Source organism: Zophobas morio, unplaced genomic scaffold, assembly GCF_036711695.1.
Source record: "Zophobas morio isolate AGI-343-1 ecotype UQ-CSIRO unplaced genomic scaffold, CSIRO_AGI_Zmor_V1 ptg000411l, whole genome shotgun sequence".
Lineage (NCBI taxonomy): Eukaryota > Metazoa > Arthropoda > Insecta > Coleoptera > Tenebrionidae > Zophobas > Zophobas morio.
Window position 1 is genome coordinate 6,629 of NW_026972515.1, and position 19,589 is coordinate 26,217.

The window sequence follows — 19,589 nt, forward strand, 5'->3', positions numbered from 1 at the left end:
TTTTTTTATTTTTTTTAATTAAAGCGAATCATTCCTTAATATTTGTTCTTTTAGTTATTTTTTTTAAAATCAATATATAAATTTCAAATAGATTTTTTTAAAATGACGGAAGTTTCTGAAAATTCTTTGGAAATAGTACAAATCGACGGTTTGGTGAGTGTTTCTTGTTTAAACTTTGGCTTATTCTTTTAATAATTATTTAAAATAAAGTTATTTTTTATGGAGTTTTAACATTTTCGTGCATTTGTAAGGTCGTTATAAAAATAATGAAGCACTGCACAGAAAGTTTGCCAGAACTTGTTCACGGTCAATTATTAGGTTTAGACGTAGACAGAAGACTTGAAGTTACTAATTGTTTTCCATTTCCTCAAGAAGAAGAAGAAGAAGAAGGCATAGAAAAATAATTTAATACAAATTATATATATATTTAATGTTATTCTTCTTTCGAATTGTTTATAAGGAGCTCAATTTCAGCTTGATATGATGTCTCGTTTAAAAGAGATTAACATCGACAATAATGCTATCGGCTGGTAAATTATTTATATTGGTTTTTAAAAATGTTATAACATTTACATATGTTTTAGGTACCAATCGACTTATCTTGGATTTTTGAACGGCATGATGATCAACGCTCAGTATAATTATCAGTCGTCTATTAGCCAGTCGGTCATGCTTGTCTACGATCCGTATCGCTCGCAGCAGGGAATAATTTCTCTTCGGGCATTTCGGCTTTCTAAGAAATTTATGGATTCCTTTAAAGCAAATAATTCAGAATTGATTATGATAACGCCGGCGATAATTAAAAATCATGGTTTTTTCTAACTTGTTTAGAATATATTTTTTTAAACGTCAATTATATATATGATTATTATATTTCTAAACGTTTAATCAAGTTGTTTTTTTTATTGTAAGCAACTTTTTAATTATATTGAATGAAATTTTATAATTTTATTAGAATAATAACTAGTGCAGTTAATATTCACTGCTATTTGAAATTATGTAATACTGATATCATATTGATTGAATAAGGGCTTACCCACGAGGACATTTTTCAGGAATTACCAATAGAAATTACAAATTCTCCTCTTGCGCGCTCCCTATTGGCTGAATTGGAGACTCCGCGCCATAAGCCTGACATATTCAATAAGCTCAATCTTGCTTTTCACACGTTCACTGAGAAAAACTTGGAACTCCTTATAGATGGAACGGGTTATTATTATTATTATCATTCTGGTTACTACTACTATTAATATTACTTTATTAATACTATTATTATTACGTTTGGTTATAAGTTGAAAGGATATATAGATAAATAGTTTATCTGTAAAGTAGTGATAATAGAAATATTATAAAGTATATTAATGTTTATATTATTTATATATAAAAGTAAATTTTTTTTGGATTAATAATAATAAAAATAGAAATACTCACGCAAGACCAAAACAAATATCAGTACTATCTCCGCCACGTGGCCCGCCAGCAGCAAGCCCAAGAAGATCTTTCCCGTCTTCGCGAGGAAAATGAGAGGCGAACCGCCGAGGGACTGCCTCCTTTAAACCTATCAGAATCGCTTGTTAATGCCACCAGGCCAGTCATAGCGCCGAACCGTTTAGATGCTCTTTTAACATACAATCAGATATCAAACTTTTGTTTACAGGTTTTTTTTTACAATTTATTTTGTTAATTTTTAATTATTACTATGATTATTGTTATGATTATTATAATTATTATGAATATTATGATTATTATTAAAGGTTGATAACTTTGCGGCCAACACATTCACAAAACTTTATCTACTTCAATCCTTACAAAAATCGTCTACTATCATTTTCAACGAATGAACCAATAAATAAAGTTTTATAATAAAGTTAACTTTTATTACAATTTTTATCTATAACCACGTGCTTATGCCATGTGCCCTTTCACAAACACAACACGTGTTACGCCACGCTTTGCACGACTCTCACTTTGTTATAGAGGAAAAGTCTCTGCCTCTACCGCTCCTCTCCATTTTTTTTAAATTTAGTAATTAGTTAATTTTGATAGCATATTTTTGTTTTAATTAATAAGTATTAATAAAAATTTAAATGACTTGCCTTACTTTGGATGCATCATGAATATTATTTTTTTTTCCTTATTGACCTGCGTCTCATTTACTTTGATGCTTTGGGTACTTTTTCGCATTCAGTACAGTTATTACGAGTTCTTTTCTCAATCACTTAGAAGCATCGTACAACTTATGCTGAGTCGTTTTTTCTAATTATTTATCGTGATCGGTGTTTGAACACACTTTCAAGTATGTCACAAGCGCGTAGTTTGAAACTTTAAAAAAAATTAAATTATCAAGTCGCTTAATAAAGACTTAGGGATGGAGTACTCTTAATTATAATTTTACTTTAGCATAAAACTATTACATGATCTTTTATTTTTTGTGGTGGTTGCTGCTAGTGAGTATCTTATTGGTTAACCATCCGCTAAATTTAAGGAAAAAATAAGTTATTTGAAAAGGGTAAATATAATACTAATATTGATAAGAGGCAATTAAATCCTCTGTAAGTTTCGTAGAGGATATCTTCTTGAGTGTCCTTATCATATTAGTTACTTAATCTTAATGTTTTAAAAAGTCCTACGCAGTAGGCGGTCTTCAAGAAAAAATTAGTTATTATATACTCTTTAAAATTTGTTCACGTAATATATTTAGCGGTCCTCCAAGTGATATTGAAAAACGTTACTTAAGTAAAGTTATACTAAAACCAAAATATTTTCGCTATCAACGTTATAATATGAAACTGTTTAATTTTAATTTAAAAGTTATTAAATTTTTCGTAAGGTCTAACTTGCTTTATCGCGTTATTGTTTAACCAACCACTCATGACACATGTCTACTGTCCAAAAATTTAACATTGAAAGCACGCCCATAAGTTTTTATAAAATCAATAAAATTCTATGAAACGGAAAGAGTCCTTCTTAATAATTTTTATAAGCGACTCACCTTGTAAGTCGTTCGCAGTATTAAGTGCTACATAATTCCGCTCCCATTCACGCTGCAAGATAGGTATTGTTATCATTATACAATGCAAGAACCTTTTATTATAAAAAAAAAAAAGTGAGACTAAAACCCTTGGTGCTCCTAACCTTTATCGGCACGGCGCTGTTGTAGCGAAACTACATGGCGAAAGCCGTAGTGGTGGTTTACTTGCTTCTATTATGCGTTATATGTTATATTTGTGCACTGACACTCTCTAAGTGACTGAAGGACTACACAAAAAAATTTTAAGGACAGAAGTTATATACTATTTTTACTACTTTCACTAGCTGGAGTCTCTGGTAAACCCAAGAAGCAGACCAGTAATTTATATGCACTAATTACAATGAGTGAAAACCTCTAATTGCTTGTTATCTTTTAAACAAGATAATGAAACGTCGCTCATCACATAGAACTGGTTAGCAAAACTTATAATATTTTCGAAAGTTTCATGTGCTTTAAGAAAAATAAAATGAAGGTATATAAAAATAAGACTTGCTGTATTTTATATTAAAAAATATGCATTGACGCAGCGAAATTTTTGATCAACTACAAATATATGCTTCTAGCTCATTCATATAAAAAAATTTAGTTAAGAAGGGCCAACATATATATTTATCAATGTAATTTAAAGTGTCCGCTTTTAATACCAGTGCAAAACCTGCTATCCTCCCGCGTATACCAGGCAGTGCGAAAAATAGAGCTAACACTAATAACTATACTGTAGTAAAAAGTTCTGATCCTTAAGCTTTTGATGTTTTAAAAAAACAGCTAAGTCTTTTGTCTAAAAATATTCGGTCTACATAGCTTTAAAATTCTGTAAAATCAAGTATTTTGTCATGGACTTTTTTAAGTTAGGGAAATTTTCTGTAGTAAACGACAAAAACCTCATTTTAAAATTTTCCTGTCAAAAAAAAAATAGCTATTTGGTGATAGAGAGACACCTTTTTTACTTACTAGCCCTTAGTTTTGTAGTAAAAGGCTGAGGTACTTAGTAAGTATCAAAATTAACCGCAAATCTGAGCTACCCTTGTTTGGGATCTAAAGGGCCTTGTACAACGTATCCTTAATAAAAGTGAGGGGGGATGTCGACCTTCACGGATTAATTGCCCTCAACTGGGGGCATCCTCTTTTAAGCCAGCGGTTAATTTCGACAGAAAGAGCTCTTAATTATATAGTAACTACTTTTTAAGGCCAGTTTTACAATAATTTGTGAGGTTTACGTTGTTAACCGTGGTTTTATATTAGTTACCAATCTTGAGTGTAAAAGAATTATGAACTAAAAGTTTGCGTTCATTACCTGTCTGTTTAGCGTAAAATTAGTTAATATATAATTAAACATATTTGTAAAACAGTTTCACTGCTGTTATAAAACCCAAAGGTCAAAGTTGTTAGCTATAAAGCAGAAAAGGACTAGTAATATATGGAGGGAAAAGTATAGTATACATATGTGTAAAGCTTTATTTATAAATGGATAAGAACTGGAAAGCACAGCACAGTTAAGAATAGACCAAGAATGAGGGTCAACCCTAAACACTTAGAGAATAAGCATATTTCTTCTTCCGTTAAATAGACAAAAAGTATATATCTCGACCAAGTTTTGGATTTGCAAGTTCAGTGACTTGTCACCGTCTGGCAGTTACTTAAAGCCCCAAGAAGTAGATATTTAATAAGTTTAAAAAACTATTCTGTCCTTCTTTTGTTGCTGGTTTTGTCTAATATTTTACGTTTAGGATCTTGTATATTTAGATTAAAAAATCTTTATTTTAGTCGATGAGCAGAGAGAAAGAACTCATATGGTGTTTCACGTGGTGGTATGGTATTTAAACCAATTTAACGTAATAAACATATTTTACTACGTTAGTAATTACGCAACAACTCAATTATGCCACTATAAATATAGTATCAACATGTAAAGTATAACACGAAATAAGGCTTTTAGTTGAAATTTAACAAAATTTTAAAGGCAGTTTTAGCGTGCAAACTTGGAACTTAATAAGAAATATTTAAAATAAACCTCATCGTAACAAGAACCAATGAGACATTAAAAAGTGTAAAGTAACGCGGTATACTACTAAATTCAGTATGTTAGTACATAATAAATAAGTTGAAAAAAGGGGTGAAACTTACATACTGATAGCCCATGATATTTAGAAACCACTATAGGCACATTTCACGCGCATCATTTTTTTTTAGTGCTTTCTTTAAGACAGTAATTCAATTAAAATTTCGTAAATTTTTTAAGGTATCTAAATTTTTGTGTGCAGGCGAAAAGCAGAAAAGTGTTTTTTACTTTGCTTCAGACCTACACGGAGTTTACACAAATTTGTATTATTCCGGATGCCATTAAGTAATACTCAGTTTGGTAGTAATAATATTTGCACTAGAAAAACTTAGATTTTTGTTACTTTCTAAGGTTAAAGAATGTGTACTTGCATTTTACATAGACTTGTAAATAAATCCAAGCTTTTTTTCTTTGTGATTTAATTTTATTAATATATTGTAATAAATATAATTTATATATTTCATAGTTAAAGTAGAAAGCTTATTGCTCCAACTAATTTGTTTAATTTTTTTTTAATTAACCTACATTTTCTTTAGGCCTCTTATAAAAACGATAGTTTAGGAGTATTCGAATTATTAACTACTTAATTGCTAGCACATCTTACCAATATTATTATAATTAATGCTGCTAGTGGGCATGTTTTCAGTTATAGAACTTAGCAGTCTTGAGTTGTAACAGAAACTGTGAAAATAATTCTAAACTAATTTAGCTTATAAAAGCGAAAGTATAAATCATAAACTCCTTCGTCTTTTCGTAATAATTAATTAAGCAATTACATATTTGTTTATTGACTTAAGTGTTGCTTATAACTTTAGCTGATTATGTTATGTATATCCACATAAGGCCCTATTTTTTAACAAAAAAGTAGCAAGCTTTTTTTCTTAGTTGTTAGCCTTTTGTTCTTGATCTCTGCGTTCGCAGATACCCTTAGTGAGTTGGTTTAAGTATTTTTTTAACGCTTTAGTTTTATAGTATTATTTGGTTTTGCTTGAATAGAATCTTTACCTATTAGCCCTCTAGGCAGGAGGCTTTATTTTTAGTCTAAAAAAAAAAATTTAAAAGGAGTTAGCCCCCTGTTACTACCCTAAGATTGTAAGATAGTAAACGCCCGCAGAGGAATTCTATAAGAACTAAGGACTGATAAGTCGGAAGAAACAAAAAATAAAACTAATAAAAATTTAAAAAATGAATGAAGGTGAGACAAAACTAAGAACTTAAGATACAACTAAGGCAAAGCTGTGCACAGGAGAGGACAGAACTTATAAAGGACTTATAAATTAGAAACGGTAGAAGAAAAAGGAACTTAAAGACAAACTAGGTAAAAGGCGCTTTATTATAAAGAAGGTAACATAATCAGACTCTAAATTTTAGTTAATAAGCCTTAAATATTTAAGTGCTACAAAAAAAATTGTGGGTATTTAAAAAATGCGTTGCCTGTACCTAAAATTGATTCAAGTAAAAAAATAAAGCTGGAAGGGCACATGCTAAGATTGAAGCAGTCACAGGCACAGGCACCTGGAGATGCCAGTTTGCATTGTTACTGGCCATAAATTTTTGACTGTTAGCTGTTAGGGTTTTTCTCTGGCCTTTCTTAGCCAAGTGATCTCTATGAGCATAAAAAGCATTAAATTAGAAATGTATTGAGACTAATACTTAATAACTTCCAAGCTTCCTGATTTGCAAGAGAAAGTTATGGACCTGAACTTCCATTGAACGACTAACTACTATTTTACTAATAGAGGAAATTGGTACTCAACCGCAAGCAGTAAAGGTTGCACATTAAATCTAGATGCTTTTATAATAATAAAATTCTGTTTGTTTTGTTTCCTTTTCTTAAGTCTTAGTTATAACTTTTAACTTTGCCCCTAACTGTTTCCCTCCTAATTTCGTAACTAGCATTTGTCAGTTAGGCACTAAATTTACATAGGAGTTTTCTAACTCGTGTATTAACATATTATTGATTTTTTTATTATTTACCAGTAGAAAAAAAAAAGTATTGGTGCAAATTTTTTATGTAAAAAATTTAGTTTAAAAGATTTTGCTGCTGGCTTAAAACCAAAAAAGTGGTTTTGTTACAAAAACTTTTTAATAATTTTAACAATTATAATAAATAATAATAAAGAACTGACTCAAATTCAATAAAATTTCAACCCTTAATGCTTTAATTTCCTGGTCCTTAAAAGTTTATTTCAAGCACTCTCTCGTAGAATGATAGCTTTATTAGTTAATAATAAACCTACTGCAAGTGGTGTTAGAGGAAAGCGAGATTAAAACAAAGCTGGAAAGGTTCCAAACTTCACTATATATAGCATAATTCACACCGCCTGCTTTAGGCGAATGGAGGACACTTACAGATTCGGGTGTGCCATAGCTTGCTATTAAAAAATTTGCAAAAAGAAACTATCACATAGAAAAAGGTGTGGGTCATTAAGCACACAATTAGTTTGCTAGAAGAGTTTTTTCTTAAGGAAAAATAGTATATAAGGCTTTTAGCACACTTCTTATTTGACACTTATTTTATCAGCAGAGTACATTCAGAAATATCATTATAAAAGTAGGTTTATGCGAACTTGTGTATCCATGTAATAAGCTAGTTTAACATTTTTTAGACTTGCTCATATTTTAAAATATTCCATGCCCTGTAAGGCGGTAAATTCGTTGAGCAGAGACAGTCAAGTTCATAAAATTCTAAGGCTTTATAAGAAATCTCAAAAGAGAGATTGGTTTCTAGACCATTAACCCCTCTTGGGAATCAAGTCTAAGAAAATTCTGAGGTTAGGATGCCCATAGAGTGCCCTTTTACGCGAAAAACGACCCTTTTTAGAATTGCAATTATTTTCTATAATTTGTCGACGGTTAAAATTGCTAAACAAAAAATAGTTATTGCGTCTTATACGCTAAGTTAAAAGGGGATAGTGTATAATGAAGCTTTTAATTAACGAAAGGAAAGCTATTAACGTGGCCTTTCATGCATACAATAATTTAGAGCGATAGAAACAACTCATTATTATTTAAACAACAACTTTAGTCAGTATTATAGTAGATAATCTAAGGTAATCTATATATAGGGTTTAATGCTTTGTAACAAAATATTATAACTTGCATTTGAATGGAACGAATTAAATTAATTAAAAAAACATAGATTTGCATTTTTTTACATAATAAAGTTTAATATCAACATTTTATTAATTATTCTTTTTCATGCCTTTTGTTTTTTTTTGTTCTCCTACATTTAGATATATACTTTTATGTTAAATCTATGTAACGGAGAATTTGACCAAAAAATATGCATTCCACGTTTACATATTAAATTCAATCAGTAGTGAGTTATTGAAAGCAAGTAAAATAATTTCGGGCTAAAAAATATTTTACTAATCTTAAAAGAATGATTTTAATATTTCTACTCTCTCTTTCTTCAGTTTTTTTTTCTATTTTCTTTCGTTACTTTTTATGTTTTAAAGCTTATTTTATTAACGGCTTTATTTTCTTCATTCTCTTTTCTTTTTTAAAAAATTCTGTCAGTTTGTTTTCTTATTAACTCCTAAAATAGAAATTTTTTATCACAAGTTACATTCTCCTCTTGGATGGTGGCCAGGTATATATCTTTTAAAATTAGTGCTTGGACATTGAGCGGAGTGCATATAGATACAGTTACTTACTTTTTACTTTAAACTTCATGTCCACAGGGAAGGTTGTTTCCTATAAAATTAATATTTAGTTAATTTTCTATCTAATACCTTTTCCTTATTACTTTAATTTGTATTCGCTTGTATAATAGAACACTTTGTATATTTGCCTGTTTAATATGACAGAAGTTTAAATAATTGGTACTTTTTTAAAAAAATGATAGTAGATAACTTCCCTCGCTAATTTTATTTAGTGTAGCCCTATAAATTTTTTAGGTCTCTTACCTTGAGCTAAAACTTTACTAAAACTAAATTACCTACTTTAAAATATTTTTTACTATTATCACTATAACTTACTTTAATTAGGTAAGTACGCATATAACTTGGACGATTTTATTATAAATTCTTAATACAAACCACCTTTGTGAATTCCTTCCTTTTTAAAAATTATTTCTTTTGTTAAAGTGTGCGACTTAGATTGCTGTAACTTAATAATATACTACCGTTTATATTGTTCTTTTTAATTTAAAATTCAAACCATCAAAGAAAAGTTCTAGTATAACCGAAATTAAGTTGCACTGATTTCAACAAACTGTATTGTTTAGCAATTCTAAGTTCTGTCTCCCACGGTCTAGTAAACAGCTGTAAACCTTTTAGTTTGCTTCCTAACTTTTAGCCCATCTTAGACAATATATCGTTAAAGTAGTTACGAAATAATTACTTGTATAAGCGATAATGAAGTTACTACCAATGCAAGTAACCTATTTAACTATTCAATAGCTTTACAACATCGTTATATAAATAAGGCTAGTTAGTTTACACCAGCAGTTTGCTTTATATTACTATAATAATAAAATTACTTAAAGAATGCTAAGAATTTTTTTGTGTTTAATTTATGAAGCAATATATTTTTTAAGGTTATTTTCGTTATAACACTTTTGCTTACTACAATTGGGCTTTGCTCTATTCTGGTTTTTTTAAAACCCATTGTCCTAGAGAAAGGTTTATGTTTGCCTTATATTAAATAATTTTTTTACTGGTAACAATTAATATAGAATTAAAAAGAGAAAATAGGCAGACACTTAAACTTTTAGAGGAAACAAAGTTAACCGATCTGTTACCTAAGCAAGGTATTAATATTTACTACGTTATTTATTTTATTACACTATCCTTTCCTGAAACTTTTAAAATTTTTTTTATTTAGAAAGTCTTTATGAGGCCAGTGGTGTTATATTTTTAAACTCCTCTCTTTATATTGTATTTGATTCTGATACCTTTCTTGCCAAAATTACAAACTTTACACATAAATCTCCCGGTATATTATCTTAGTGCACATTTTACTCAACTCAATTTGAATTTGTTTAACAGATAATAGTTATATCTTTTCAAGAGAATCAGTTGAATCAGAATTTGAAGGTCACTTGTTATCTTTTTCGGTTATCTTAATAATAAAAAGCTAATAAAGAATAATTTAAATTCAGGTCTATCTTATGACAGTGTTAGCGGAAATCTCTTTCTATTACAAGAAGCACTTCGGCATCAAGAAGCTAACCGCAAGCCACGCTATAAAGCCAAAATTATTGAAATTTCTATAGATTCCGACCAAAAAAGTTACACTCTAGTGGAAAGTTGCAGGGTTGAATATAATTTTAAAACTAAAAATAAAGGTTAGCTTAACTCAATTATGATTTAGTGCTGGTGCCCAATGTCCACTAACCAATGTATTGTCCACTAGGTCTAGAAGGAATTCAAATCTTTCGAGGAGAAGATGGCGTAAAGACAGCTTACCTTATCTGTGAAGGTGTTTAAGTGAGTAAAATAAATTACTTTTCTTTAAATATTTAAAAAACGTGATAGGCAACGACTGCGAAGGCGGAAAAGCAGGAAAAAAGGGAAGAGGCATGGTTCTTACAGCTATTTATAAAGCTGCTACTGACCAATCAAACTGCTTGTATTGGCCTTTTTTTAAGCAATGGAGTTTGCCAATATTTTATTGGGTTTTAGTTGGGAAGTAACTAAGAAAAGCGAGTTGCCTCGATATTTACACTTCGAAGATTATTCAGATTTGTCAATTTCACGAGAATTTAAGCGTGCTGCGGTAAATTTAAAAAAAAAATTACTTAAATAAAATTGAATTAAGAGGTTCCAAAAGAGCTATCTAAAGCTACGACTAAAAAACCAGTTTAACAATACTTTTCTTAAGGCTTATATAAAAATTATATGGTTATTATAATTTTTATAAGGTAATTTCGCAACAGGACAGCGGTGTGTGGATTGCTAATATCGAGAATGTATTATTTTGCAACGTAACCCTTTTTTGTTTGTAAAATTTAATACTGAATAGGTCAAAGATGTAGATTGGTCCCAAAATGGAGCCGGTATGCAATTATTACTTTTTATATGTTAAATTTTGTTATAATATTTCCAAGTCTTTGATTTTCCTCGGTCAAAGAAAAATAAAATCTTTTACTGTAACGTGGAAGGTTAAAAATATTTCATAAAACTTCTGAAAATAACTTGAAACAGCTTATAAACGTTTGTAAAGGTGTCGCTTTTCTTAAAGCGAATATTATTGCAGTTGTTAGCGATAAAGCAAAGAAAAAACAGCCGAACAAGTTAATTAGTTCACAGTTAACTAAATTTGGTTTGCCAATTTAAAATATTACTCGTAAGGTGCACTCAAAAAGATCGTATGCTTCACATCTTTGAAATTCCTGAACACAGAAATATAAGAGAACTTCGTTTGTAAATTAAAATAAACTCCCTGAAATAAATAATATTTTACTTATTAATAAAAATGATGAGCTAAGAAAAAAAAATAGTGAGTGAACATTATTTTAGCTCTAAAAAGATAGCTTTGGCTACTCCAGTTTTAGTAGAGCCCATTTATAAGTCAGTTAAAAGGCTGAATAAAGTAAATATATGAAAGGAAAAATGGTCATAACAATTATCAAAATTAGAAATATCAATTAATAATTTAAATAAAAGCCTATATATATGCTTACTTTTATATGGATCGGTTAAAATTTATTAGTAACTTTGTTAAGCTCGGAGGATTTTCAACTCATCTTGATATTCTTATGCTTGCATAATCTAATATATAAAAATTCATATATTAAACTTAAACTTGCGAGCTAATTAGCAGATCAACAAGAATTCCATTGCCTATTAAGATTTTCTTTACCTATTTCTGCAAGCATTTTGCCCACACAGCTCGATGCGACGGTTTGTTCCTGACATGGGATCAACTTTTAATTAGCTTTTCATAAGGAAGCCAGCGCCTTTGGTCCTGCCCTAAAATCTAGTGTATTTTTTATAAAAGTTAATAACAACCAAAGATGTAAATTTTCAAATATCTATGAAATAAAATTTGAATATAATATAGTTTGCAGGAGGCGTTCACTGATTGCATTTATTCCCTTTACATTAGGATGATCTATTTCTATAAGTTAAAAAATCCGGATTATACCAACTTACAAAAAGTTAATTTTTAGTTTTATAGTTTTGTATTTGTATATTGTAGGTACAAAATAAATTTTTAATTTAGTTTTTGTTAAACCAACCTTTTCATTGGTTAAAATTCTTATATGATTTAGTCAATTTTCTGATCTTTGTTTATATGAGAAAGTTTGGTAATGACGTGTTTATGTATTTTGTGTTTTTTGTTTTCTTGGTGTTATTCCCTTGTATTTTTCATGAATTATGTTTTAGATTTATTTTTGTGGTGTTGATTCATCTTTAACAACACTTTGTCTTTTTGAATTTTATTTTACTGAGCGGCCATATCTAACACAACATCGCTGGTTCTGTAATTGAAATTGTTTAAAGTTTCCATTTTTTAGCGTTTTGAGCTTCAGAGTCCTAATTTTCTTAAGTTATTTGAGTACTCTTTCTTAGAAAAAAATAATCCTCTTTACTATAAGATTTAAAGAGCTATGCTAGTTTTAAGTGCCAAAATAAGCCGTGCCACCACTAGCAACTTATCATAAAAGGTCACTAAATTTATTATGGGAGGGATCACTACTTATCTTGAACTAACTTGAAAGCTATAATTAACTCGTGGATATTAAACTTTTTGAAAACATTAAAATTATGTTGTATAATTTCTCTAACTTTTCTCAGTCGGTGTTCTTATATTTATTTTTAATTTATCCGGTAACAATTAAGTCCTTAGTTTAACCAGCGAGCTTTTTTATCCCTGGTATTGACGGTCATACTCTTAAGTCATTCACGCCTAGGGAAGATTTTCAATTTATTTTATTCATTTATAGCACTGGCTTACTACAGGCGTGTATTATAATTTGCTTCATAACCTACTTTTCCTCTATTAATGGAGGGTGGAAGCCACTCCCCTATTTTAGACACACGCCCCACATAATCATTTTTTTTTTTACTGTTATTCTAAAACCCCCCATTCATGTAGTTCTTACAATTAAACTATAGCGCTTTAACATTATGTGCTAAAATAAAGGTAGGGGATAGAACTCTTTTTGGATTACTTACACTACCCTCCGGAAGATTTAACCTCTTTTTCAAGTACGTTATTTATGGTATTCTACTCTGATTGCGTGCACGCGCATATAAAAACATCACACATGGTATGTACACATAATCTTAGTTCTAACTTTTACATACACGCGCACTATCCGTAATGTACCATCAGAGTTAATGTAGTTAAAACGCACATAGCTAACATTACAAAAAAATTAGTTACCGTTTTAAAGCCCAAAATGCTGATGGTATGATCCACTTACAGCATGGTGTAATAAAAAATATTCACGCAACTGCGCTTTGCGATTTAATTAATTTTAACTAGAGATCTAATCTAAGATTATTTTAAAACTGCATTTGTATTCATTTACCTTAAGTTTACTTCGATCCCACTTTTAAAGAAACAGATATACTGGGCGCCGTTCAGTCAATTAAAAGGTTTATTCAAGCTCACAAGTGCACAGTAACATTGTTTATGGTTTCCCGTAGAGCTGCTTTTAAAGTTACTGTAAATACGAGCGTACGAGCATAAACAACTTCACTCGCCCTAAGCTGCTCTTAGGGGCGAGTATAAAGCGAGTTCAATAAAACTGTTTTCCTCTGTCTTATTTAACATCCTAGTTATAGGTGCTTCAGTTCAACTTTGACTACAAGCATGGGGAGATAGAATTAACATCTAATAAATAACAAGATTTTTGTTCTTTTTGCTTTGTAACATTAGCTCAGATTATACGCTGGCTTGATTGCCTAGAAGAAAAGTTTGATTTACTGTTTCGGTCTATAGGGCTAAACTTAGTGTTGCTATTAACTGTTTAAAGGATCTTTCTGAGAAAGAGACTAACGTTTGGAGTGCAAAAAGGCGAAGATTTTATTTAAACACAAAATTTCTGATTTTTTGCGCCATATGAGGCCTTACCAAGGAGTAGCGTAATCTTACAATTCCTCTTAGAAGATCAAGGGTAATATTCAACTAATATAACGTTTGCATCTAAATTTTTATTTTAAAAGTTTTGGCTTAACTAATAGTGATGAGCAAGAGTTACTAGCTTTGTTAGAATGTTAGAACCTTTATGTCTTTTTAAAATTTATTCTATTTTGGTATATACACAGCATTGATTAACACTACGTAATTAAGGTGAAAGAGCAGCCAAAAAAATTGAATCTGATTGTCTACTTAATTTTATTTAATTTTTAGGTTAGGGTAGAAAATGCCATGTCAGGAGACCTAAAAAATCGACTGCTTTACTGCAAAGGTTGTTCGGGTATTATCCCCCCCTTAATTAAACTTTTAAAATAAAGGACATTTCAGATTTTATAAGTACTTTCACTTATTATTTTATTAAAAAATGTTATTACTACTTTTATTAATATTGTTACTATTTTATTTGTAAACTTATCGCTATTAGAATTAGATTTATAAGTGTATATGAAAGTAATTTGAGACGTTTGTATGTGTAAAGTTCCTTATATACTTATAATAAAACTCCAAAATTATCTTTCAAATAATTTTAAACACCATTCCTATATGTTGTTCTTATAATTTGAAAGGTTTGAAAACTATTTTATTATATATAATACTGGATATAATAAAAACCCATTATTTAATTATATATAATATAAATGATAATGATATATATATATAATATAAGGTTTGTCAAAATTTGAAAGGACTACAATTAGCTTTTTTTGGTTTGTTAGCTTTTCACCATTTTGGGAGCACACCACCCACCACCAAGTAGTTAGCACTAAGGTGGAAAAAAAAGGAAAAAACCATCCCTTATATTGTAAAGATTGGTGTTGCGACCCAAGTGTAAATAATAACGTTCATGTAAATTAAACCGTCCGCAATTCATAAAACCATAAAAGCAATTAAAAAAATGTTTCCACTTTTTTATGAAAAAGTCTTGACAACAGATGCACGTTACTTGAGCGTGATAAGTTATATTTCCAATAAATTTGTTTACTCCACCTACTAGAGCAGCTAACTTTTAAAAATAAAAATTTATGCAACAGCCCCTGTAAAGAAAAAAATATTTTTCATTTGTGTTTGCGCAATGGTAGAGTTTTATATAACCAGAGACTAACGCTAATTATTCATTTAAATAAAAGTTTTTCCGAGTCTTTCCTCTTTATTTCACTTTAAAGGCTAAATGCGTTCGTAAAAAAAAATTATAAAAATAAATATTGTCAGTGTTTTCAGTTTTTATAGTATCACAACCATAATAACAATATTGGAGTTTTTTTTTTCATATTAGTATTCTTGTTTTGCAAACTATGAAGCAATAATATATATATGTCTTTTATGCTAATTTCAATAAAGCAAGGGAGAGTAATTTTTTTAAATAATTTTAAATATAGGCTTCCTTATACTAACTTTTAGGCGAACGAAAGTACTAAAAGGTGGTAGCGAGAAGGTCTTTTGGTATAGTTAAGATAAAAAACTCTGGATTTAAAAACATTCGCTTGTTGTCAGCGTGCACTTTAAAATTCGCTTACACAAATTTGCAGGAGACGCCACTATAGTATGTTCTGCATAAATTAAAGTTTGTAAACTCAATTTGTAACACAAAAGAAACCATTTTCTTCATATATTCAAAACCTAAAAATACTTTTTGTTACGTTAACTCTTGATACAAAAGACTTTACCTAAATAACCCAAAAAATATTAAGCAGTCCCTTTATAGGTACCCGGGTGAAAAAGTAATTGGGTTTAAAGTTTCTGCGATGAGCGAGGCTCAACTGGAGGTGTAATTTGCTTTCTACTTTGAACATTACATTAAGAGTTATTTATTATTTAAATTTTTATAAGGTTATTTAAAGGGAGAGTATAATGTACCTTTTTTTTTAATATTAAAAAGAGTGGTTGTGGTATGGACTCTTCGGTCAAGCACCACAAAGCCAGCGAGTACTGGAAGGTTTTTCGTTTTATTATAAGTTTTACAAACGAACTACAAAAGTAGTCAATTTTTTTATTTAAAAACTTTCTGAAGATTACAAAAAAATCTATCATTTTTTATTAACCAACTTTATTGAATGTTAAGAAAGTACCTGCCACCCTTGAAGGCGTTTTGGGAGGCTACCCAGAATTAACTAAAGTGGATCTTCGAAGCTCCAAAAACTTTTTGGAAAACTTATTAAAAAAGTTCAATATTACTGGTTTAAGATATTGATACCTTATAGATTTTATTTACAAGAATTTTGTATCAACTGTTTAAAAACTCTTAGACTGTTATGACAGAGCACTGGATTGTGGTGCTGGTATTGGTAGAGTAACCCAGGGCCTTCTTGTTCAACTTTATAATAAAGTTGACTTGGTAGAAATGTGCCAAAAGTTTTTAGATGAAGTTCCAAAATATGTTAACTCTGCAGAAAAAGTAATTAACTTCAGAGTTAGTTTATTGCACTTTATATTTATATTTGCTTCGAGTCTTTCAAAGTTGTAGGTAATTTTTTTGTCTGTGGTTACGTAGCTATCCGTTTTTGTACTTTTTTTTATTACTTGTTGTTAGATCGGAACATTGTATTGTTCTAGTTTACAAACGTTTACCCCTCAAAAAGCACTTTATGACGTTATTTGGATTCAGTGGGTTGTAAATTACTTGGCTGATGGTCATTAATTCTTTTAATAAGTTTAACTTACTTTCTAAATATATCCTAAAAAAAATTGTAACAATTTTTAGCTGATCTCGTTTCTTTTTTGATCCGGTGCAAGCTGGGCTTAAAACAAAACGGCTTTATTATTATTAAAGAGAACGTGTCGTCGACGCAATTGGTAACAGATTCTAAAGATGGCGGCATGACGAGAACTGCTGAACACTTTAAAAAAGTTTTTAAGGCTGCAAAGCTTGTCTTGCTAGTTGAAGAGACACAAAAAAATTTTCCAAAAGAATTATTTTTAGTAAAAATGTAGTTTTTTTTATAGTTTTCTACATTATTTATCTTATAAATTTTCACCTATCTTGCTAATCAGAAAAATATTTACAGTCAGTGACTGAAATGAATAGCTTCTTTAAGTGAGAGTTTTAATAGTCTTTTAACTAATTTAGTTTTTTATCTGAATTTATATAACTTATTAGTTTAAAAAACATTTAAATAACTGAGGCTCTATTACTTTAAAGTTTCGGATAAAAGTATTTTAAATGTACAACAGAAAGTAAATACACCAAGTTCATAACGTTAAAATTGTGTATGTTTAATCTATAATCTTTTTAATAATGTACTTGAGGGCGTTTAAAGTCTTGCAATTTTAATTTTTTATAATTATTCAGAAATTTTTGGGTAATATTTTTTTTCTCAGGTTTGCTTTGCGATAATAAAAAATTTCTCGATGGTTTTACTTGAAAAAAGGAAGATGCAATATTAATAAAGGGATTTATTTTACTTAATTTTTTTTTGTGGTAGTAGCCGACTTGCAGAACTTGGAATTAACTTTTTTAGTACTGTAACAAAGATCTTAAATACAATACAGTTTAAAACTATGCATTTTATAGTGTAAAGTTGAAATTAGGAAAATTAAGACCAATAAAAAGACTAATTTTTCTTTGGAAAGTTATATGAAGATTGTTTAATATAACTTTGGTTGGAACACATAAAAAAAAGAAAAAAACTTGTTTAAAAAAATTAGTAAGTAGGCCCTTAGAAAAAGCATTTTATACCTGTAGTAAGTGAATCATTTAATTTAAGCTTAAGCGTTTTATATTAATGTATCAAGTACAGAAGCCTTAATTTTATTATAACTACTTTTTTTAACAAAATTAACTTTTCAAGATTACGAAGTTATATGAGGTAGTTAAAGTAGGAATGTATAACCATAGTTGGAAAAGTATTGCAGCAGTCGTACTAACAAAAATTAAGTTCATTTACTTCCACAAAAAACTTTTTAGTATAAGTTTTATCAATTTTAGTTTTACTAATAACTATTAACTGGAAAATTTAAGATTATATATATAAAAAATCATGTTTACTTATAGGTTGATAAGTTTTTTTTTTTGCAGTTGTCATAATAACAAGAAAGTAAGTTTTAACTTTTAATTAGTACACGAGGAAAGTAATATTAGTATAAATCCTAAGATGTAGTGTATCTCATATATGATTGCCCTTCAGCCAAGATCGTACTTGTGCTGGTGTTTATAAAGAAAGTTTCAACAAAATACAAAAATTTTTTTTTAAATATAAACATAAGGACGATTTAGAGGTTAATTAAACTTGAAATCTTGAAATGGATTTTACTTTTCTTATTTAAAGTATATTTTAAATGATTAATAGTAATAGAGAGCCAACGGATTTTTTTTTATTTGATGCTTCAAAATAATTTTTTTTTTACCTCTTAGTTGAAGGTTGTAGACCAAATGAAGTCTTCTCTTAATCGTCCATTCCACTACTATTTCTTATTATGTGTTTATTTTTCTAAACTATAGAAGAAACGTAACAGCATAAAAGTGGTACATATACATGTGCAAAGAAAGGTAACATCTAATTTATTTCGTGATTATCTAATAGAAATTACTACTTAGCTTGCTTTTCCAACTTATTTTAAACTATTCAATAAAAAATAAAAAGAAAGGGGTTTACTTTAATTTGCTAAAAACTGTTATGTTTTCATTAAGTACAAAGCGGTTAAGATTAAGGAGTGGAATTCTTATTTGATAGGAGATATGACGTGTTTCTTGATTTTAAAATATAAAAGCGGCCATTTATATCTTTTGAGGTTTATGTCTAAACAATGCATAAGGTTATTAAAAACAAAGTACTTCGATAAGGAAAAGTTATCCGTCAAAAGTCGTGTTAGTTTACTTTTTCTAAGAAAAATTAGTTATAAGTAATTGTAATGGAGGATCCTCGCAGATCCCTCTTATATTCTTAGCTTAATTAAACTTAATAAACACTTCTTTTTTTTTTGCATATGCGATCTGTGTACACCCACACAATAGCGAAACTTACTATAAGTGTTAACTTATCTTTTATCTACTTCCGACTATATATCATATAATTGTGCAAGGTTCTTTAAAAAATTGCATCTTTTAATAAGGTGTAAAGGAGACATCTGTTTTAGGCACCTTACATGCAAACTAAATCCTTTTATTTTTTAATAAGTAGTTGCTTTTTATCACGCGGTTTGCAATCGAATATAACTTCCTGCCATGGCTCATATAGAGAATTCACCGAGTTTTCAATGTCTTCACTAGCATGAACATGACTGAGTACGCAATATATTGCCAGTTCGGGGTCCCACTTACTAATGAAGTAGCAGCTTAGTGCCTTATGTTATTTCTCACTTTTAGCCTTGTTAGAGTTAAGCATACCTCGTGTCTTTTAGCTTAAATAGTTGCCAGTGTGAGACTTCCCTCAGGGGATAAGTCCAATTCATAATGACTATATTTCC

The 19,589-nt window shown here is 29.5% G+C and overlaps 3 protein-coding genes and 1 long non-coding RNA gene across 6 annotated transcripts; 3 read left to right on the forward strand and 1 right to left on the reverse strand.

Annotated features, from left to right (window-relative positions):
- Nucleotides 1-463: 463 nt before the first annotated feature.
- Nucleotides 464-1,841, forward strand: LOC135120697 (eukaryotic translation initiation factor 3 subunit H-like). Its single transcript, XM_064045039.1, has 5 exons — nt 464-530; nt 585-811; nt 1,030-1,209; nt 1,422-1,657; nt 1,755-1,841. The coding sequence occupies exons 1-5, from the start codon at nt 481-483 to the stop codon at nt 1,839-1,841; spliced, it is 780 nt and encodes a 259-aa protein (XP_063901109.1). The 5' UTR covers nt 464-480.
- A 6,826-nt stretch (nt 1,842-8,667) lies between these two features.
- LOC135120699 (uncharacterized) lies at nt 8,668-11,480 on the forward strand. Of its 2 annotated transcripts, none has more exons than XM_064045040.1 (14): nt 8,668-8,781; nt 9,634-9,718; nt 9,772-9,846; nt 9,921-10,031; nt 10,085-10,132; nt 10,198-10,383; nt 10,452-10,517; nt 10,574-10,667; nt 10,721-10,814; nt 10,960-11,007; nt 11,061-11,094; nt 11,146-11,199; nt 11,262-11,331; nt 11,390-11,480. In XM_064045040.1, exons 1-14 carry the CDS (start codon nt 8,767-8,769, stop codon nt 11,463-11,465), a joined length of 1,056 nt encoding a protein of 351 aa, XP_063901110.1. In that variant the 5' UTR covers nt 8,668-8,766; the 3' UTR covers nt 11,466-11,480. The 2 variants fall into 2 exon arrangements, with proteins under 2 accessions (XP_063901110.1, XP_063901111.1); XM_064045041.1 differs by having other exon boundaries at nt 10,975-11,007.
- Nucleotides 11,481-11,566: 86 nt separating this feature from the next.
- Nucleotides 11,567-12,017, reverse strand: LOC135120698 (uncharacterized). Its single transcript, XR_010278696.1, has 3 exons — nt 11,901-12,017; nt 11,722-11,809; nt 11,567-11,621 (listed from the first exon to the last, which is right to left on the reverse strand). It is a non-coding gene; the product is annotated as an uncharacterized LOC135120698 (long non-coding RNA).
- A 3,695-nt stretch (nt 12,018-15,712) lies between these two features.
- Nucleotides 15,713-17,577, forward strand: LOC135120700 (N-terminal Xaa-Pro-Lys N-methyltransferase 1-B-like). Of its 2 annotated transcripts, XM_064045042.1 has the most exons (8): nt 15,713-15,729; nt 15,892-15,952; nt 16,066-16,122; nt 16,249-16,363; nt 16,433-16,581; nt 16,717-16,816; nt 16,888-17,113; nt 17,505-17,577. In XM_064045042.1, exons 2-8 carry the CDS (start codon nt 15,932-15,934, stop codon nt 17,518-17,520), a joined length of 684 nt encoding a protein of 227 aa, XP_063901112.1. In that variant the 5' UTR covers nt 15,713-15,729; nt 15,892-15,931; the 3' UTR covers nt 17,521-17,577. The 2 variants fall into 2 exon arrangements, with proteins under 2 accessions (XP_063901112.1, XP_063901113.1); XM_064045043.1 differs by lacking the exon at nt 15,713-15,729 and having other exon boundaries at nt 15,897-15,954.
- Nucleotides 17,578-19,589: the final 2,012 nt, after the last annotated feature.